General features: G+C 43.1%; 1 protein-coding gene across 2 annotated transcripts in view; it reads left to right on the top strand.

The window, feature by feature from the left end:
- The window catches only part of LINGO3 (leucine rich repeat and Ig domain containing 3), a 72,734-nt gene extending 50,083 nt beyond the window's left edge, over positions 1–22,651 (top strand). The window contains exons 1-2 of one of the 2 annotated variants that reach the window (XM_077271952.1): positions 2,107–2,234; positions 17,411–22,651. In XM_077271952.1, coding sequence (XP_077128067.1) covers positions 17,443–19,260 — 1,818 coding nt within the window. In that variant the 5' untranslated portion in view covers positions 2,107–2,234; positions 17,411–17,442 and the 3' untranslated portion in view covers positions 19,261–22,651. Of the gene's footprint in view, positions 1–2,106; positions 2,235–17,410 lie in introns of those variants that run through there. The other variant, XM_077271951.1, reaches the window with a different exon arrangement.
- Positions 22,652–22,912: the final 261 nt, after the last annotated feature.

The raw sequence follows: 22,912 nt of genomic DNA, 5'->3' as shown, positions 1-22,912 counted from the left end.
ACAGCGCTAAGAGGAGTGCAGGAGAAGAAGGAGGGCGTGAAGTGGGCGTAAACAAGCTGAAGAGCGCGAAAGACGATGGCCGCCCAGTCTAAATATTTCTGTGTCCTGAGGACGTGTCCGTCAGCAGCAGAGACCCGCCTCCTGATCTTCTGTGGCGGGCGGAGACCGAAGAAACGAAACTATGACTCAGATGAGGTGGGACTGGAGACCAGAGAAGGCCAGTGGAAAAGAATGGCCCCGCACCAACCCCCGTCACCGGAGGATTACTCCGACATGCCCTCGTTGGAGGATTTCGACCCATGGGAGCCGCCGATGGGGCATCCCATGCCTGAACGGTCCCCAGTCCGTACGCCTCCCTCAGGAGAGTGGAGTGGCGCCGGAGGAGTTACCTCAAGCGAAGGTACTCAGTGCCACGACTCCCGGGGAGGACGCCTCACCTCCGCACCTGACCCAGTTACCACTGGCGCCCTGGTGGCCCCGCCGCCTGTCCCCAAATTACCGGGGGGGCACGACATCAGGCCCTTCCCTTGGGGAAAATATCGGAACCACCTAATCGCAGAGTTCCAGCGAGAAGTGGAACGGGAAGCGCGAGGTGAGCTGTTGGACGGCTCCTTGCCGAAATGGGGCATTGTGATTGTTTACCAGCCTCAGGAAGGGAAAGGCTTCGTCCAGGAAATCGGAGCGGCCCTGAGAGTCCGCATCACCCGGGACGAGGTGGAACCCTGCCTGTGTGGAGACGGCGCCAAGTCCCTCCTGAGGCCGGGAGATGTGGTGAGGCACCGCCGGCATCTAAAGGGAAGAAGCTGGTGGGCCCGGGATATGCAGCGCTGTACAGCCGTCCTGGCAGTATCCAGAACCGAGGGGGAGGAGCTTGCCACTGAAGCAGCTGCAGCAGCCTCTGCCGCTGCCAGCATTATCCACCGGCCCACGCAGACACTCATCGCGGCGCACAACCTGGTCGTGCAGGAGGCCCAAACTCATGGAGTGTACCTGGCACCGGGAGTAGCCTTGGAGTCAAGCCTGCCTGAGTCACAGAGGGCCACCTGTCAGGCAAAGCCCCAGTGGAGGCCGCCAGAACCAGAGTAAGCTCCGATACTCTGCAACTGTAAATAGTTAACTGTTTGTTTTCCTGATGTTTACCTGCTTTAAACCCGACCAGGGTTGTCCTTAAAGGGATCCCTTTGTTTACCCGGGATCCCTATTGTTTTTGCTTTTTGTTTTTGCTTTTGTTCATCACTGTTTTAAAGACTGCCGAATCATGGATGGTGAATGGTTCACAAACTGTGTTGTAAATAGTTTGCACCTTCTTAAAGGTGCCCCCTACTGGTTTTACAAGAAGGAGAACTTTTTGAAGAGACTGTTCTTGAATACAGCGCAGAAGTTCTTGCCTTCAAATGGACTTGCAGATAGAGAGTCTGCACTACCTCAAAGAGACTTGAGTCCCTCTTAAAGGGAATGTTCATATGTTGCACTTAAGTATAATGTTACTTTGAGAATGTTGAATGATAATAGATAGTGTGTAGTTATTTAAAATAGAAAATGTTTAATGATGTTACTAGAGATTGAGGGCAGGAAAGAGTTGAAAGCCGAATTTCAATGAAAGTGAACCCGTAGGGGTTAGTGAGTCCTCCTGGAAACCATAGAGAGATGGTTGATTGACCTTATACTGTGAATAAAGATTAAGCTTGCAAAAAGAAAAGAGGCAGTAGGCCCGGATGAGTAGCCAGGCGGTCCTGCATGTTCCAAAATCAGAGAGTAAAGAGAAAATATTGCATTTAGAAAAGAAAAATAAAGACAAAGTTAATTTATATTTTCGAGTTTTATAGTAAGCCTTTAGTGGGTTCAGCCTATACGCCCTTAAAGGAAAAGTTACATTATTGTTCCAGAATTTGCACTTAGTAGATAGAATACCCGGCTGGGTAAAGATGGTTATTTATAGTCAGTCATTTAATAAGTGTTATTTAAAAACTTTAAATATGTTTCTGTTTGTAACGTTCAAGTGTCCTCACCTCCCATAAAGGGAAGCACTGTTAAATTTACTTGTTTATTGCATTTCAAAATTTTGTATGTCTTTTACTAACATGTATTGTTGTTCTTCTTCCCAGTCCGGGAGTACTGGATTTAACCGAGGGGGAAGGCAGCGCCCCAGAGTCCTGGTCATTGCAGTACTGTTGCTCCGCCGCTAAGGGGAGTGATGGTACGTCTGATGGCACTTAAGGAGTTCACCTGACCAGGTATCACAGTCACACATTACACTTCACACTCTGGCCTCCAGGGGGAGAAAAGGGTTCTATGTATTAGGCCACTCCTCACAATCTGGTAAAACTGGGGGTTGGATAGGAAGTTAGGGAGAAAGCTGACTGGGTTTTGCCCAGGCAACACCTAGTGAGAGAAGGGGTTGCTTGGGAGGATTCAGGGGGGTCCCTGTCAGGGGTGGGATCCTGACAGAGGCCTAGCGAAAAGGACAGATCGTTACGGAACCGCGCCTGCACCTGATTGCGGCGGTATCTTAAGAAAGGATAAGAAGCGAGGTCTATTGTGGAGAAGTGAGAAACGAGATCACAGCACAAAGGAGAATAGAACCAGTAGGAGTCGTGCCTTAAGATCATGGCAACATCCTACTGAGGCGCGTAGCCGGTGACCGGAACTCCGAGGAAGTATTGGGCTCCAAGCATTACTTCAAACAGCGGCAGGGCAGTTGACTTTAGGTTGGCTGTCTCACCTAAATCACCTAAGCAGACATAGGAGGCAATTGTGGGAGAGGGGCGACTCTAGGGTCTCGGAAGAACTCCAGGCCTACCCGTCATACGGGTGCGTCCTAGCCAAATCATCTGGGGGAAGGAGAAGAACATCAGAACAGAAACGAGAGTTGTGAGAAAGAACATCAGAAAGAGACACAACAGTTGTGAGGACTATCCCGTGGTGCTCAGCAGGGAGGTACTACAACACACAGGCGCTAGAAGGTAGGCACTGATTTCCACCTGCAAAGGAAACTCTGGATGTGCCTTCGGACCGGCCGGTCTCAGCCAGCCCTGTTAGCAGTGCTCTGGATTGCGAATCCTGAAGCCTTCAGTAAAGAGGTAAAGAGACTGCAACACTCTGTCCTCGTTATTCATCGCACCTTGCACCACGCACCATCATCACACCTTTCATTGGACGCCCCTTAGCAGGGTCACGGACCGGGTCTAGCCACCATGACAACCCCAGGACTGAGACAGAGAGGCCCGGTACCGAGTACCCCGCGGCCCTGCATCTGGGGGCGCTCCATTCCCATGCCCTGGCGCCCCACAGATGAAACACAATGTCCCTTCTGTTGCATGTGTAGTGTGCGCAGCAGAACACCCAGCCTCCGTCACTCAGGCTTCGTGTTCCTGAGCTCCACAAACCATTCCAGAGACACAGTTCTTTTCCACTGGATTAACTTTACTAAGCAAAAAGGTATCCATCACATTTGCAGTACAGCTTATACAGAGCAACATGTCCTGCACTTTCCTTGGCTTCCGGTCAGCCTCAGTTCTTCCTGACCACTCTGTTACTCTTGTTTCTGGACAATCTCGGACCCGCTACTGTGCCTTCAATCCCACCAGCAACTAACCATTCCCTTGTCCAGTTTCAGTAGGACAAGGTGCCAGGTTTGCCATCTCAGCTTCACCTGCCCCGGTCATAGACCCCGGATCCCTCTTGGATCGGTCCTTTCTATCTGGTGCCCGCCTGCACGACTCTCAGCCAGGGTCCCCTTCCTGCTGTAGCAGCTTTATCCCCATGGCTGGCAGCCTGTCTCTTTCACTGCTCCTGGCTACACTTTTTGCCTTGGGCAAGGCTGCCCGGGCTCTGCTTCCTAACCAGGAAGTGTCTCTTATCTCCCCTTGCATCTGCACTGCATTGCCCTATAGCTCCTCCCAACTATTACTATTATTATTATTTATTATTATAGCACCATTTATTCCATGGCGCTTTACATGTGAGGAGGGGTATACATAATAAAAACAAGTACAGTAATCTTAAACAATACAAGTCATGACTGGTACAGGAGGAGAGAGGACCCTGCCCGCGAGGGCTCACAATCTACAAGGGATGGGTGAGGACACAATAGGTAAGGGCAGAGCTGGTCGTGCACTGGTTTGGTGGATCAGTGGTCACTGCAGCTTGCAACTACTACACCCCTATGCTTCTGTATCTTACTAACACTCCTATCTATTCTATTCTATTCCCTATCTCTATGATGCCCCCACTATTGTAATCCCTCTGCGGTCGTACACTACCTACAATTCTATCCTTACTCAAGTTCTATACAGAACACATATTAAAGACATCCACATTACAGTACATGGCACATAACAAATACATTTACATTAATGAATCATGAGGTGCCGCACGTCATCATGTGAACAACGTCCAGAGGAGAGGAAACATGTGAGGGTCTCCGCCACCTCCTTACATAATCACACCAGCCCAGGATCTCAATATCCAGCATCTTTACCTCCAAACCAGCCACTGGACAGCTGCTGCAACAATCGGAGAACCAAAGAATTTCTGAACAAACCATCTCAGTGAAGCTTGCCGTCCTCATCGGGGTCTCCCCCTGACTGCAGTTCGTTGTCGTAACTGACTTGAGGGGGCAAATGCTCACATTCGATAATATCTGGCTTGCACATTCGAGAGGTGTTCTCTTTATTGATTAATCCAGGTTTTCCCTATACAGGGCAGATTGGCAGACTGTGTGTATGGCTCAGAAGCTGAGCTCCCTCCACACGCAGCCAACACCAGCTATATTATATACAGTGGGGAAAAAAGTATTTAGTCAGTGACCGAATGTGCAAATTCTCCCATTTAAAAAGATGAGGCCTGTAATTGACATCATAGGTAGACCACAACTATGAGAGTCAAAATGAGGAAACAAATCCAGTAAATCACCTTGTCTGTTTTGGCAAAATTTATTTTGCAAAATATGGTGGAAAATAAGTATTTGGTCATTAACAAAAGTTCATCTCAATATTTTGTTATGTATCCTTTGTTGGCAATGACAGTGGTCAAATGTTTTCTGTAAGTCTTCATAAGGTTGGCACACACTGTTGGTGGTATGTTGGCCCATTCCTCCATGCAGATCTCCTCTAGACCAGTGATGTTTTGGATCTGTCGCTGGGCAACATGGACTTTCAACTCCCTCCAAAGATTTTCTATGGGGTTGAGATCTGGAGACTAGCTAGGCTACTCCAGGACCTTCATATGCTTCTTACAAAGCCACTCATTCATTGCCCTGGCGGTGTGCTTAGGATCATTATCATGCTGAAAGACCCATCCACGTTTCATCTTCAATGCCCTTGCTGATGGAAGGAGGTTTGAACTCAAAATCTCACGATATATGGGCCCATTCATTTTTTCATGTACACGGATCAGTCATCCTGGTCCCTTTGCAGAGAAACAGCCCCAAAGCATGATGTTGCCACCCCCATGCTTCACAGTAGGTATGGTGTTCTTTGGATGCAACTCAGCATTCTGTCTCCTCTAAACACGACGAGTTTTGTTTCTACCAAACAGTTCTACTTTGGTTTCATCAGACCATATGACATTCTCCCAATACTCTTCTGGATAATCCAAATGCTCACTAGCAAACTTCAGACGGGCTTGGGCATATACTGGCTTAAACAGGTGGTACGTCTGACACTGCAGGATCTGAGTCCCTGGTGGTGTAGTGTGTTACTGATGGTAGCACTGCTATAGAAAAATAGAATTGGCACATCCGTCTGTAAAGAGTCCGTGTTTTATAGGGGTTCTATTACTTATGGCAATAAATGTACCTGCTCCAGGATTCCAGGGTACTCATCCATGGAGAGCAACAAAGACCAAGTCTTTGATGAATAGTCAGAAAAGTGGCAGCACTCACCATCCCTTTAAAAGCAATCTTTTATTCTGGTGTCACATAAAATAGCAGTGGCAGGAGGGAACAATGTGGACAGAACATCAGGATGATGGCCGTTTCGCGCTCGTATACGCTTCTACGGGACCCATAGAAGCATATACGAGTGCGAAACGGCTGTCGTTCTGACATTCTGTCCACATCATTCCCACCTGCCTCTGCTCTTTTATGTGACTCCAGAATAAAGGATTGCTTTTAAAGGGTCGGTGAGTGCTGCCACTTTTCTGACTTTGCATCAAAGACTTGTAACTGATGGTAGCCTTTGTTACAGTGGTCCCAGGTCCCCCGTGTGGTCCTGGGATTTTTACTCACTGTTCTTGTTATCATTTTGACCCAACGGAGTGAGATCTTGCATGGAGCATGAGATCGAGGGAGACTATCAGTGGTCTTGTATGTCTTACATTTTCTTATTATTGCTCCCACAGTTGATTTCATCACACCAAGCTGCTTGCCTATTGCAAATTCAGTCTTCTCAGCCTGGTGCAGGGCTACAATTTTGTTTCTGGTGTCCTTCGACAGCTCTTTGGTCTTCCCCATAGTGGAGTTTGAAGTGTGACTGTTTGAGGTTGTGGACAGGTGCCTTTTATACTGATAACAAGTTCAAACAGTGCCATTATTACAGGTAATGAGTGGAGGAAAGAGGAGACTCTTAAAGAAGACGTTATAGGACTGTGAGAGCCAGAAATCTTGCATGTGTTTAGGTGACCAAATATTATTTTCCACCATATTTTGCAAAATAAATTTTGCCAAATCAGACAAGGTGATTTTCTGGATTTGTTTTCTCATTTTCACTTTCATAGTTGTGGTTACTTACAGGCCTCTCTCATCTTTTTAAGTGGGAGAACTTGCACAATTGGTTGCTGACTAAACACTATTTTTCCCCACTGTAGCTGGCATATACAGTATCTCTAATAGCCATGGCTGGCACCCAGTTACTGCCACGGCTGTTAACCAGTTAAATGCCGCTGTCAATCTCCGCAAGTAAAATGTAAATGGAATACGCTCTGTGACCATGCACACCGGCTCCCTTTGTCAATCCTCGGAACACGATTACAGAGGACCAATGGGTTAATATGACAGCCAAGGGTTTGCTAAACACCCATGTTATTGTCATCTCCGTTCGGTGAAGATAAGCCGTAGGCTGAGCTAGATTGGAGAATGAGATTTTCAATATGTCATGCAATACTACGGTACTGCGGTATATAGTATAATCGATCAAACGGTTGCAGTTTGAAGTCTCCTAAGGGAACTCACAAATTATGTAAAGAATAAAGAAAGAAAATATTAAAAAAATAGTAATACAAATATAAAAGCTCAAATCACCCACGCCTTTTTCGAAGTTAAAAATTAACCCCTTCATGACCCAGCCTATTTTGACCTTAATGACCTGGCCGTTTTTTGCAATTCTGACCAGTGTCCCTTTATGAGGTAATAACTCAGGAACGCTTCAACTTATCGTAGCGATTCTGAGATCGTTTTTTCGTGACATATTGGGCTTCATCTTAGTGGTAAATTTAGGTCGATAATTTCTGAGTTTATTTGTGAAAAAAATGGAAATTTGGCGAAAATTTAGAAAATTTCGCAATTTTCACATTTTTAATTTTTATTCTGTTAAACCAGAGAGTTATGTGACACACAATAGTTAATAAATAACATTTCCCACATGTCTACTTTACATCAGCACAATTTTGGAAACAAATTTTTTTTTTGCTAGGAAGTTATAAGGGTTAAAATTTGACCAGTTATTTCTCATTTTTACAACAAAATTTACAAAACCATTTTTTTTAGGGACCACCTCACATTTGAAGTCAGTTTGAGGGTTCTATATGGCTGAAAATACCCAAAAGTGACACCAATCTAAAAACCGCACCCCTCAAGGTGCTCAAAACCACATTCAAGAAGTTTATTAACCCTTCAGGTGTTTCACAGCAGCAGAAGCAACATGGAAGGAAAAAATGAACATTTAACTTTTTAGTCACAAAAATGATCTTTTAGCAACAATTTTTTTACTTTCCCAAGGGTAAAAAGAGAAACTGGACAAAGAACGTTGTTGTCCAATTTGTCCTGAGTATGCTGATACCTCACATGTGGGGGTAAACCACTGTTTGGGTGCACGGCAGGGCTCAGAAGGGAAGGAGCGCCATTTGACTTTTTGAATGAAAAATTGGCTCCAATCTTTAGCGGACACCATGTCGCGTTTGGAGAGCCCCCGTGTGCCTAAACATTGGAGCTCCCCCACAAGTGACCCCATTTTGGAAACTAGACCCCCCACGGAACTTATCTAGAAGCATAGTGAGCACTTTAAACCCCCAGGTGCTTCACAAATTGATCCGTAAAGATGAAAAAGTACTTTTTTTTCACAAAAAAATTATTTTAGCCTCAATTTTTTCATTTTCACATGGGCAACAGGATGAAATGGATCCTAAAATTTGTTGGGCAATTTCTTCTGAGTACACTGATACCTCACATGTGGGGGTAAACCACTGTTTGGGTACATGGTAAGGCTCAGAAGGGAAGGAGCGCCATTTGACTTTTTGAATGAAAAATTATCTCCATCGTTAGCGGACACCATGTCGCATTTGGAAAGCCCCTGTGTGCCTAAACATTGGAGATCCCCCACAAGTGACCACATTTTGGAAACTAGACCCCCCAGGAACTTATCTAGAAGCATAGTGAGCACTTTAAACCCTCAGGTGCTTCACAAATTGATCCGTAAAAATGAAAAAGTACTTTTTTTCCACACAAAATTTCTTTTAGCCTCAATTTTTTCATTTTCACATGGGCAACAGGATAAAATGGATCTTAAAATTTGTTGGGCAATTTCTCCTGAGTACGCCGATACCTCATATGTAGGAGTAAACCACTGTTTGGGTGCACAGCAAGGCTCGGAAGGGAAGGCATGCCATTTGACTTTTTGAATGAAAAATTAGCTCCAATCGTTAGCGGACACCATGTCGCGTTTGGAGAGCCCCTGTGTGCCTAAACATTGGAGCACCCCTACAAGTGACCCCATTTTGGAAACTAGACCCCTCAAGGAACTTATCTAGATGGATAGTGAGCACTTTAAACCCCCAGGTGCTTCACAGAAGTTTATAACGCAGAGCCGTGAAAATAAAAAATAATTTTTCTTTCCTCAAAAATGATTTTTAGCCCGGAATTTTTTATTTTCCCAAGAGAAACAGGAGAAATTGTACCCCAAATGTTGTTGTACAGTTTGTCCTGAGTACGATGATACCCCATATGTGGGGGTAAACCACTGTTTGGGAGCACGGCAGGGCTCAGAAGGGAAGACACGCTTTTTGAATGGAAAATTAGCTCCAATCATTAGCGGACACCATGTCGCGTTTGGAGAGGCCCTGTGTGCCTAAACATTAGAGCTCCCCCACAAGTGACCCCATTTTGGAAACTAGACCTCCCAAGGAACTAATCTAGATGTGTGGTGAGCACTTTAAACCCCCAAGTGCTTCACAGAAGTTTATAACGCAGAGCCATGAAAATAAAAAAAAATTTTTCTTTTCTCAAAAATGATTTTTAGCCCACAATTTTTTATTTTCCCAAGGGTAACTGGAGAAATTGGACCGCAAAAGTTGTTGTCCAGTTTCTCCTGAGTACGCTGATACCCCACATGTGGGGGTAAACCACTGTTTGGGCACATTCTGGGGCTCGGAAGTGAAGTAGTCACGTTTTGGAATGCAGACTTTGATGGAATGGTCTGCGGGCATCATGTTATTTTTGCAGAGCCCCTGATGTGCCTAAACAGTGGAAACCCCCCACAAGTGACCCCATTTTGGAAACTAGACCCCCCCCAAGGAACTTATCTAGATGTGTAGTGAGCACTTAGAACCCCCAAGTGCTTCATAGAAGTTTACAACGCAGAGCCGTGAAAATAAAAAATAATTTTTCGTTCCTCAAAAATTATGTTTAGCAAGCATTTTTTTATTTTCTCAAGAGTTACAGGAGAAATTGGACCCCAATTGTTGTTGTCCAGTTTGTCCTGAGTATGCTGGTACCCCACATGTGGGGGTAAACCACTGTTTGGGCACACATCGGGGCTCGGAAGTGAAGCAGTGACTTTTTGAAATGCAGATTTTGATGGAATGGTCTGCGGGTGTCACGTTGCATTTGCAAAGCCCCTGATGTGCCTAAACAGTAGAAACCCCCCACAAGTGACCCCATTTTGGAAACTAGACCCCCCAAGGAACTTATCTAGATGTGTGGTGAGCACTTTGAACCCCCAAGTGCTTCACAGAAGTTTATAACGCAGAGCTGTGAAAATAAAAAATAATTTTTCATTCCTCTAATATTATGTTTTAGCAAGCAATTTTTTATTTTCGCAACGGTAACAGGAGAAATTGGACCCCAATAATTGTTGCCCAGTTTGTCCTGAGTATGCTGGTACCCCATATGTGGGGTAAACCACTGTTTGGGTGTGCGTCGGGGCTCGGAAGGGAGGGAGCACCATTTGACTTTTTGAATGCAAGATTGGCTGGAATCAATGGTGGCGCCACGTTGCGTTTGGAGACCCCTGATGTGCCTACACAGTGGAAACCCCTCAATTCTAACTCCAACACTAACCCCAACACACCCCTAACCCTAATCCCAACTCTAACCATGACCCTAATCACAACCCTAATCCCAACACACCCCTAACCACAACCCTAACCCTAATCCCAACCCTTACCCTAATCCCAACCCTAATTCTAATCCCAACCCTATCTCTAACCCCAACCCTAACCACAACTTTAACCCCAACACACCCCTAACCATAACCCTAACCACAAACCTATTCTTAACCCTATTTCCAACCCTAGCCCTAATTCCAACCCTAACTCTAATTCCAACCCTAAGGCTATGTGCCCACGTTACGGATTCGTGTGAGATTTTTCCGCCCCATTTTTGAAAAATCCGCAGGTAAAAGGCACTGCGGTTTACCTGCGGATTTACAGCGGATTTCCAGTGTTTTTTGTGTAGATTTCACCTGCGGATTCCTATTATGGAGCAGGTGTAAAACGCTGCGGAATCCGCACAAAGAATTGACATGCTGCGGAAAATACAAAGCAGCGTTTCCGCGCTGTATTTTCCGCACCATGGGCACAGCGGATTTGGTTTTCCATAGGTTTACATGGTACTGTAAACCTGATGGAACACTGCTACGAATCCGCAGCGGCCAATCTGCTGCGGATCCGCAGCCAAATCCGCACTGTGTGCACATATCCTAATTCTAACGCTAACCCTAGTTCTAACCCTACCCCTACCCCTAACCCTAACCCTACCCCTAACCCTACCCCTACCCCTAACCCTAACCCTACCCCTAACCCTAGTTCTAACCCAAGTGGAAAAAAAATATTTTCTTTATTTTATTATTGTCCCTACCTATGGGGGTGATAAAGGGGGGGTTCATTTACTATTTTTTTTATTTTGATCACTGTGATAGGTTTTATCACAGTGATCAAAATGTAGCTGGAATGAATCTGCCCGCCGGCAGATTTGGCGGGCGCACTGCGCATGCGCCCGCCATTTTGGAAGATGGCGGCGCCCGTGGAGAAGACGGACGGACATCGGGAGGCTCGGTAAGTATGAGGGGGGGATCGGAGCACGGGGGGGTGATCGGAGCACGGGGGGGTGGGATCAGAGCACGGGGGGAGCGGGCAGGAGGATGGGGGAGCGGACAGGAGGACGGAGGGGAGCACGGGACAGAACCGAGGACTGGGGAGGCGATCGGTGGGTGTGGGGGGGACAGATTAGGTTTTCCAGTCATGGCCGATGATATTACAGCATCGGCCATGGCTGGATTGTAATATTTCACCAGTTTTCATAGTGAAATATTACAAATCGCTCTGATTGGCTGTTTCACTTTCAACAGCCAATCAGAGCGATCGTAGCCACGGGGGGGTGAAGCCACCCCCCCTGGGCTGAAGTACCACTCCCCCTGTCCCTGCAGATCGGGTGAAATTGGAGTTAACCCTTTCACCCGATCTGCAGGGATGCGATCATTCCATGACGCCACATAGGCGTCATGGGTCGGATTGGCACAGGTTTTCATGACGCCTACGTGGCGTCATGGGTCGGGAAGGGGTTAAAAAAGGAAAATTCAGGGTCATTACAGCTAACAATGAGAAGTCCTTCATGAAGTAAAACACTACCAAAATACACTGTGTTCTAAATTATTATGCAAATTGGATTTAAGTGTCATAAAGATTTAATTGTTTTGTTTTTCAAATAAACTCGTGCATGGTATTATGTCTCAGGGCTCAATGGATCACTGAAATCAATCTTAAACACGTGATAATTGGTTTTCCAGGTGATTCTAATTAAAGGAAAACTACTTAAAAATGATGTTCCATATTATTAAGCAGGTCACAGTTTTCAAGTAACATGGGAAAGAAAAAGGATCTCTCTGCTGCTAAAAAGCATCAAATAGTGCAATGCCATGGTGAAGGGATGAAAACATTAGAAATTTCCCGAAAACTTAAGCGTGATCATCGTACTGTTAAGAGATTTGTGGCTCTATCTGAGCACAAATGTGTTTGTGCTGATAAAGGCATAATGAGGAAGATTTCTGCCAGGCAAGTTCATCGGATTAAGAGAGCAGCTGCTAAAAAGCCATTACAAAGCAGCAAACAGATATTTGAAGCTGCTGGTGCCTCTGGAGTCCCTCGAACCTCAAGGTGTAGGCTCCTTCAAAGGCTTGCTGTGGTGCATAAACCTACTATTCGGCCACCCTTAAAAAGTGTTCACAAGCAGAAATGGTTGTATTGGGCCCACACATACATGAAGACTAATTTCCAAACAGTCTTGTTTACTGATAAGTATTGAGCAACCCTGGATGGTTCAGATGGATGGAGTAGTGGATGATTGGTGGATTGCCACCATGTCCCAACAAGGCTGCAATGTCAGCAAGGAGGTGGAGGAGTCATGTTTTGGGCCGGAATCATGGAGAAACAGCTGGTGGGGCCCTTTAAGGTTCCTGAAGGTGTGAAAATGACCTCTGCAAAGTATATAGAGTTTCTGACTGACAATTTTCCTCCATGGTATAAAAAGCAGAAATGTGCCTTCAAGAGCAAAATCATCTTCATGCATGACAATGCACCATCTCATGCTGCAAAGAATACCTCTGAGTCATTGGCTGCTATGGGCATAAAAGGAGATAAACTCATGGTGTGGCCACCATCTTCCCCTGACGTCAACCCTATAGAGAACCTTTGGAGTATCATAAAGCAAAAGATCTAAGAGGGTGGGAGGCAGTTCACATCAAAACAGCAGCTCTGGGAGGCTATTCCAACTTCATGAAAAGAAATACAAGCAGAAACTCTCCAAAAACTCACAAGTTCAATGGATGCAAGAATTGTGAAGGTGATATCAAAGAAGGGGTCCTATGTTAACATGTAACTTGGCCTGTTAGGATGTTTTGGCGTTAAATAGCTTTTTTGTTCAGTGAATGTGACCTCCTAATGCTGCAAATTCCACAAATGAGCATTTTCAGTTCTTTAAAACATATCAAATGTTTAGAAAGTCTACTGTGCCTAATAATTTGGAACAGTGCATTTTGAGTTTTTATTCATTTTGGAGATTATACTGTTATCATTGTGAGGTTTCTTCAATAAAATTCGATGTATACTCTAACGGGTGATGACTTTTATTAGACTGACTGTCATTTGCACCAACCATTTTACCGATAAAAATGTAATTTGCATAATAATTTGGAACATAGTGTATAGAACCCTTCTCAAATACATATTATTAGGAAATCTAAAAATTTTTTAGTAATGAACTATCTGGCCCTGGAAGAGAAGGATCTCTACTGTCTCACTATTTTGACAACTGTGAAGGCTTCTTGCTTCTAACAAGAGAAAGACAAGGAATAGACTTGATGTGTGCAACATGGAAACCCAGTAGAGATCTGTGCTGCTGTCTTATTCATGCTGGGTTTGCCTATGTTAGAAGAGTTGTAAGATGGATATATGTATTATGGAGGAGGTTAGAAACAGCAACTGATGCTAATTGCGGTTATGATTTACAGTAAGCAGCACTGTCACATTATATAAATATGAATAGAGAGAGTGTAAGAGAGGTGAGAACTGTAACCGTTCACTGGAAATATTATTTTGCTATACAATTACGGTAGTTTACTGTTTTTAATATTCAGAAATGTAAGGTGCAGGAAATAAAAAAACACCTTGCGTCTATGATTTTTAAGATAAGAAAATTTCATATTCACTGCAAACATTATGTTTCAAGGCTATAGGGTCTTTCAAAGATACTGCAGTGCCATCATCGTATCATTCATCTTAAGTGAGTAACCTATCATTTTATCCCATAGTATAAAATCATAAGGGTTATTGTAAATAATCTGCCCAGATTCACCTGCCAACAGCAATGATATCATGCAACATAATAGGAAATAATGGAAAGTGTGCACAACCATATCACTCTAATATCGCAATGACCAAATACACAGTATTCTGGGGAAACCTCACAGTGACTGGCAAAACACTTCCATTCAGGTCAAGTGACTGCCACCCCCCTAAAATCCATTTGTGCATCATGATATTGCACACTAATGCATAATAAATCCCGCTGGGCTCTGTAGGATTTAGCTGCGTGTAATACTGGAAGCCAAAGACTGGAGGCAAATAAGCTGCCATTTTATAATCCTTGACACACAAATTGGAATACATTATCTTTCCAGCAGCAGCAGGGATGCAATCATTTATGGTGACATTATAATTAATATCCAAGATCAAGAAGCGACACGTGTAGTACCCATCATCGTCTCTGATTCTTTGCGCTAATGTGACTAAGTAGAGCAGCTCTTGCATCCTCTGGGCTATACTGGGGTGATTTTGTTTTTCCTTACGATAGATTGAATAGTAGAGGGGTCTTATATGAAGATGCTCTCATTTTCTAAGAGGAGATCTTCATTTTTACTTTTTAAATCACAGATAAATTCCTAATTTTCGGGGTGTGCTGGTGTGACAATAACTCCTGTATAGTTTCCACTTAATCTCTACGTATCATTTTGGGGTTAATATCAATTCCATGACTTTGATTATGTGGGCATTCCTCTTTTTCCCTTTCATCCACTCTATAATATCTAAAATAGGATTTATGTAGCACTTTCTGGGTCTTCAGGAGTCAAAGATTGAGGAGATTAAATGACACAAAGCACAAATCTTGGGGGCTTTAGAGACACTCAGACTGCGGCCTCGGGAAGGTGCTCCTGCAGATTATATCTCTCGGATTTATATGTAACATAATATTGCAGATTTTCAGACATTAGACAGGATTAGAGGAAAGCAACAGATGCCATTTCCTCTAGTTGGAAAATTCCTGATTTTTCTCTCTTGCTAAGAGAATTAACCCTTTTCCTTACTGGCCATGTTGGCATCTAGAAATGAAATTGCGCACGCGCTAATTACATTACGGATGCACTATTCTATCAAAGTGAACACATCTGCGCTGCACAGCAGTGAGCGCATTCAACGCTGCCATCAGAACTGATACATCCTGCATGATTTTATGCTGCGTAAAGCATATTACACAAGCCAAAAATGGCATGCATACAAATTACATGGCTGCATGCTTTAATAACTTGTATAGCCATGTTTAAAGCATCTGTTTGATATTTTGTTTAGTAGGGTAACAGTTGATAATATACTTAAACAATGAAAGTAAGCATTATTTATCTAGTACATCCCCCTCCTCTTCAGCTGTGGTGGTCTGCAGGAATTTGACACATTCATTGCTCACTTGAGCACTGCAGATAATCACTGGCCTCAGTGGCGTTTATGGCATTTAACCCTTGAGGCCAGTAATTGGCAGCAGTGTTCAAGTGAATGATGGACATGAACTCATCAGTGCAGTGACCTTGGGACCATTGGTGCTAGAGCAGAGGGGAATTATTATTATTATTTATTTATATAGCACCATTGATTCCATGGTGCTGTACATGAGAAGGGGTTACATACAAGTTACAGATATCACTTACAGTAAACAAACTTACAATGACAGACTGATACAGAGGGGCGAGAACCCTGCCCTTCCGGGCTTACATTCTACAGGATGGTGGGGAAGGAGACAGTAGGTTGGGAGGTTGCGGCAGCTTTGGTGTTGGTGAGGCGGTAGCTCCGGTAGTGGTGAGGAGGCAGAGGGGTCAGCGCAGGCTGTAGGCTTTCCTGAAGAGGTGGGTTTTCAGGTTCCGTCTGAAGGATCCGAATGTGGTTGATAGTCGGACGTGTTGGGGCAGAGAATTCCAGAGGATGGGGGATATTCGTGAGATGTCTTGGAGGCGATTGGATGAGGAGCGAATAAGTGTGGAGGAGAGAAGGAGGTCTTGGGAGGACCGGAGATTACATGAGGGAAGATATCGGGAGATTAGTTCAGAGATATATGGAGGAGACAGGTTATGGATGGCCTTGTAGGTCAGTATTAGTAATTTGAACTGGATACGCTGAGGGAATGGGAGCCAGTGAAGAGATTTGCAGAGGGGGGAAGCAGAGGAGTAGCACGGAGAGAGATTAATTAGTCGGGCAGCACAGTTAAGGATGTTAAGGATGGACTGGAGAGGTGCAAGGGTGTTAGCAGGGAGGCCGCAGAAAAGGATGTTGCAGTAGTCAAGGCGGGAGATGATGAGGGCATGCACAAGCATTTTAGTAGATTGACGGTTGAGGAAAGGACGGATTCTGGAGATGTTTTTGAACTGGAGGCGACAGGAGGTGGAAAGAGCTTGGATATGCGGTTTGAAGGACAGGGCAGAGTCGAAGGTTATTCCGAGGTAGTGGACTTCCGGTATGGGGGAAAGCATGATGTCATTGATTGCGATAGATAGGTCAGGTAAGGAAGATCTATGGGATGGAGGAAAGATGATGAGTTCAGATTTGTCCACATTGAGTTTGAGGAAGCGAGAGGAGAAGAATTCAACAGGTAATATTAAATCTATTAGATTAAAGGGAATCTGACACTAGGGTTTTGCTACCCAATTTGAGAGAAGCATGATGTAGTGACAGAGACCCTGATTCCAGCAATGCGTCACTTATTCAGCTCCTTGCTGCAGTTTTGATTAAAACCTCTTTTATCTGCTGCAGACCTACCAGATCTCTGAACGCTGAGCTCTGTATGACCCCGCCCACACTGCTGATTGGCAGCTTTCTAACTACACTGTGCATAGGCAAAAAGCTGACAATCAGTGGTGGGGAGTGGATTTATTCAGAACTCATGACTATGGAGGACTATCTGACAGCATGTTTACTAGTCCTCTAGTGATAATCTAAACATTGATTTTATCAAAACTACACCAACCAAATCAGTATGTGATACAGTGCTGTACTTAGGGTCTTGGCGCCTACATTACACTGCTCTCAGGTTAGGTAGCAAAAACCTGGTGAAATATTCTCCTTAATACATTTACAGCTGTGACATTAAAGGGATTTTTAAAAACAATTGTAATCCATTATTTGTTAATTTAGTACTTTAACTTCTGTTTCTAATTTTTAGGTGCCTGACAAAATGGTAGCCCCGCTGATAATATGATGCCTAATAAAATAGCATCATGTTGGCCCTCCATCTTAGTTTTCCACCTTCTGCTGCTATGTTCAGAAAGAAAGGCTTTGGGATGCCCTGCTCGTTGTGATTGTGCACCTCAGATCCGGTCAGTCATTTGCCACCGCAAACGCCTCACTTCTATCCCAGAAGGGATTCCATCTGAAACAAAACTCCTTGACCTCAGCAAGAATCGTATACGCTGCCTGAATCCTGGGGAGCTGTCCTCATACCCACAGCTTGAAGAGGTAGATCTAAGTGAAAATATTATCTCAGTAATAGAGCCAGGAGCTTTTGCCAATCTCATTTATCTTCAAACCCTTAAACTGAAAGGCAATCAACTGAAACTTATTCCAACTGGAGTGTTTAGCAGACTGAGCAATCTAACATTACTGGATATCAGTGAAAATAAAATTGTCATACTCTTAGACTTTATGTTTCAAGACCTTCGTAATTTGAAAATCCTTGAAGTTGGGGACAATGAGCTGTTGTATATTTCACAGAAAGCCTTTTCTGGATTGGTGGGCCTAGAACAACTGACAATTGAGAAATGCAATCTAACCACTATATCACCTGACTCACTTTTCTATTTGCAAGGCCTTGAGATCCTGAAGCTCCGACAGCTGGGCATCAGTTCATTGGAGGAACAGAATTTTCAGAAGCTTTACAACCTCAAAAAACTAGAAATTGATTGCTGGTCTTTTTTAGAAGAAGTCTGCCCAACTGCTTTCCAAGGATTAAATCTTACTTCTCTTTCCATCACCTATACCAATCTCACCTCAGTGCCAGCAGCTGCTCTAAGGAGTCTAACATACCTAGAATATCTAAATCTTTCCTACAATCCCATTCGAGTCATTCAGCGAGGCTCCTTCAGGGACCTTGTTAGGCTAAGGGAGCTCCATGTGGTTGGAGCTTCCTTAACTGTTGTAGAATCACAATCATTTTATGGCTTGAGACAGATTCGTCTGCTGAATGTCTCCAATAATCTGCTTTCAACTCTGGAAGAGAACACTTTTCAGTCGGTCAATACTCTAGAGACATTAAGAGTGGATGCCAACCCTCTAGCCTGTGACTGCCGTTTGCTATGGATTTTACAAAGAAGGAAAACATTAAATTTTGATGGCCACCAGCCCATATGTGCTTCTCCTGCTGAAATCCAAGGTAATGCATTGTGTGACTTCCCAGATTCAATTCTTTTTGAATACTTTACATGCCAAAAACCCAAAATAAGGGACAGGAAGCTTCAACATATCATAGCTCATGAAGGACAGCCTGTATCATTTCACTGCCAGGCAGATGGAGAACCTGTTCCACTCATTGTCTGGGTTTCACCACAGAGAAGGATGATCACTAGCAGGAGTGTAGGAAGATCTACTGTGCTGCCAGAGGGTACGCTTGAAATAAGATATGCTCAGATTCAAGACAGTGGTACATATATATGTATTGCCACAAATGCAGGAGGAAATGACACTTACTTTGCGACACTGACTGTAAAAGGTGATAACTCACCATATGCTAACCGAACACTGTATCTTGCAGAATACAATGATACCTACCACAATGACACACATGTTTTCTTAAAGTTTACTTTGGACCTAAAAACAATCTTAGTATCAACAGCTATGGGCTGCATTACCTTTTTGGGAGTGGTTCTATTCTGCTTTCTTCTACTATTTGTATGGAGCAGAGGAAGAGGACAACACAAAAATAACTTCTCAGTTGAGTACTCCTTCCGTAAAGTTGATGGGCCTGCCTCTGCTGCGGGACAAGGTGGAGCTCGAAAGTTTAATATGAAAATGATATGAAAAGTTACTGTATATTTAATGGATTGGACACTGTGATATTTTGCTCATTACATGTAGTGAGTTCAAAGGCGTGCCTCATTAATGGGCTTAGATAGTGTTTTCACCTATGCCATCATTTTTCTTCCATTAAAATAAACAATAAGGGCTTTTTGTTGGCTTTTGCCAAATAAGTTGCCCTGACCAGCTACACTCAGCTATTTTTGTAAAATATAGCAGGGTTGGTTTGATATCTAAATCTCAGCATTCCAGAAGCCAGGTGCCTCTCCCATAAGGTGCGATTAAGTAATGAGCACTGATTTACAATCAATTTAAAAAACAATATGATGCCAAGTTCCAAAAAATTACAGTGCGTTTGAACAGGAAGTCTAATTTTGTTTGAGAAATTATACAACAATCATGCAGGGTTAACATAACTAGCCTTAAAAAATGGAAACTGGTTTATAAATTATAACTTCATCCCAGCGCATAAAAAATATTATTAAGGTCTATGTAAGAATAAAAAATGTACAATATACATAAAACATATAGAAAAATGATGAACACATTAGGGAGATTTCTCAGGAATTATCAGACATATAGAGCCATCTGAGAAGAAATAACATCATTAAAGTATTATAATGTTGAACTTTTATGATTTTAACCCCTCAGCTTTCTCAGACTTCTGGTAATATCCAGTCTGTTAATCCCTCCCGATCACTCCAATGTATGGACATCATTGGTGACATGAGATACATGGGCAGTCAAACTGCTTAAGCTCACAATGAGCATGCTTGGTTCCAACCACCATGGTTTGCTTCACGCATGTTTTTGTAAAAAGGATCTAGCACGTTTGTGTGAGTAGACTGTCAATGTAAACTCGGATTCTCAAGATATAGTGCCAGAAGGTGGAGACGACCAGCTGAACACTAGAGGTGTATTGAGAAAAGGAGTATTGGCCTGCTTACCATCACTATGCAAGCTGGGACTTGGCGCAGACCTAGCGCACTAGGTGCAGAGAGCCAAGCAACAATAGCCTCTAAAAACTCACACAGGATTTTTAAGTGTATATAGTGTCAGAAAACCATGTACTGTGGACAAACTAGGTAAATGGGCAATTTGAGACTTGAGGGTCACATTAATACCCTTTGTCACATGACAAATTGAGATGAATTATGTAAAACTATTTAAGCACTAACAAATGTTATAATCCGAAATCCTATTGTGAACTCACATCTTAATCAAATAATGTACACATTTTGTATACTTCGATAATTAAGAGAGGATGTTAGTATTAAAATCTATAAGAGATTAGTTACTAGGTAGTAAACAAAAACATAGAAATATTCAGAATTGGGTGTAAAAGATTGACATTCTGTTAAAACAGAGATCTGATGACATTCTCAAAGTCAAAAACTCATAGTTTACAAATGGTGGTGATTATATTAACTTATGGCTATATTGGCTGAAAAGTTCATTTTGTAGTAAATAAACAGAATAAGAAGGATGTACAAAAAATATACACAGAACTCTTTTTGTCACATCCCGTGTGGGCATCAGTATTCCCTATGACAGAAGGGAATAAATGCAGCAATGTGTTCAGAATGCAGAAGATACTTACATATCTGCAGAAAAATAATTACACTTCTCAACATTGAGATTACAACAACAAGAAGAAAAAGTTGTGGATTTATGGAAATCACAGGATGTATAGACATGTTAATGATATGCAAATTATGAAACAATTTTCTAAATAAATCGATTGATTCAGTATTTTGTATGTGAGCCACATGCAGAAATGCACACACATGCTTGGCTGCTATCATTGAGGTTACTAATGGTTGTCTGAAGAATGTTCTGCCACTCTGAATGCCCTTGGACACACAAATTGTCAAGATCCACTGCTGACAGCTACTTTTGAATCAGCCTTTGCTTTATGGTCATGTTCTGATGTACCCATTGTAGATGTTTTGGGTGGGATACATTAGTTAATACGTCTTTGAAATGAATTGTTTGAATTTAGAAACCTTTCGGTCATAGCCAATAAAAAAATTATTTGGTGGGATATGAACGGCCAGGTTAATCTTTGGTCTTTTTCCCTAAATGCCTCAAAGAGCCTTGAGCACATATTTAATACAGTGTAACCAGAATGAGTGAATCAAATTGGATTTGATTCATTTGAGGGCTAGGAAGAGTTTTTTCTTTTTTTAAAAAAGGGATCATCTGTACTATAGGCTCACTCCTAACCTGTCCGGCAGGCGCAGCTCCCCTCACTGGTTCTCCACTTCCTTCAGATTTCTCTATGATCTGGATTCTCCATGGCTGCCTAGTTCTCATGCAGTCACATGGTGTGGGATCAGTGACATCAAAGATGTGCATTACGCTCTATGTTACCACATGAGCACTGTGACCACGAAGCTATCTGAAGACCAATCCAAAGCAAGCGGATGTGGCAGCACAAATGAATTGTAGGTCCAAGACAGGTGAGTATAATCTTTTATTATTTTTATCCCATGCATTGTCCTCCATTTATTATACTTTGGGGCATACATTTTGGGAGATTTGCTCATCTCTAGTCCTAACCACTAAATGTCCAACAAGACCGTCTGTTTGGTCATCTTTTAATTATCCAGCTTTCACAATTTGGTCTTTAGTAAAGATGTTCATTTTTTTACTTGTCCATTCACAGTGGTATTAATATGTTGTCAGATTCTTCCAAAACCTTATGGACCTTTGAAATGGCTTATAGTGTATATCCAAGTAAATTTTTCTATTCAAGCAGACTGAAGACTCAGTTTACATGGATACTCTAACTGTTCAGCAGCCGTGCAGCTCCCTATACAAAAAGTAGCGATGCACCTTTCTATCATAGCCAGCACTACCTTCTTAACAATTGGTTAGATGTTCTTCTCTCCAAACAGATGAGGTAGCCTTCGCTCCTTGTGCCCATTGTGTTGTGGGTGTATATGACCATGGCTCACTGGTTGTCCTTCCTTGTAATACTTTTAGGAGGTACTTTCCACTCCCAGGAACAGCCTACAAGACTATGTATAGAATGGTCCATTGTAGAACATTATTTTATGCCCCATTTAGTCCAGCAGTGGACAACTACATAAAGTGCTGTCATAGAGCTGGATGAGAGTTTAACCATTTATTAATTGCTTCAGAAAGAATGTGTTAATAATGTTTACTGAAAATATGAGCTGCATTCAATACTGTGATGGGTTTACTTTATAATTAGTCACTTGTACTGGATCATTAAAATGTGGTCTCTCAATTATTTCTCCTCGTAGAATAATGGCACCATTCCTGCCTACATTCATGATAATATAAAATGTTGCCCTAGACAAGCAACTTAAGGCATAGTTTAGTAAAATTAGATGTAAAAAATTATTTTATTATGTGCAATTTACTTACAACTAGTGTTGAGCGATACCATCCGATACTTGAAAGTATCGGTATCGGAAAGTATCGGCCGATACCGGCAAAGTATCGGATCTAATCCGATACCGATATCCGATACCAATACAAGTCAATGGGACTCATGTATCGGACGGTATTCCTGATGGTTCCCAGGGTCTGAAGGAGAGGAAACTCTCCTTCAGGCCCTGGGAACCATATTAATGTGTAAAATAAAGAATTAAAATAAAAAATATTGCTATACTCACCTCTCCGA

The sequence above is a fragment of the Ranitomeya variabilis genome, chromosome 1, assembly GCF_051348905.1.
Source record: "Ranitomeya variabilis isolate aRanVar5 chromosome 1, aRanVar5.hap1, whole genome shotgun sequence".
Taxonomy (NCBI): domain Eukaryota; kingdom Metazoa; phylum Chordata; class Amphibia; order Anura; family Dendrobatidae; genus Ranitomeya; species Ranitomeya variabilis.
The sequence above is the reverse complement of the archived record's forward strand: the minus strand, read 5'-3'. Positions and strand labels throughout refer to the sequence as shown.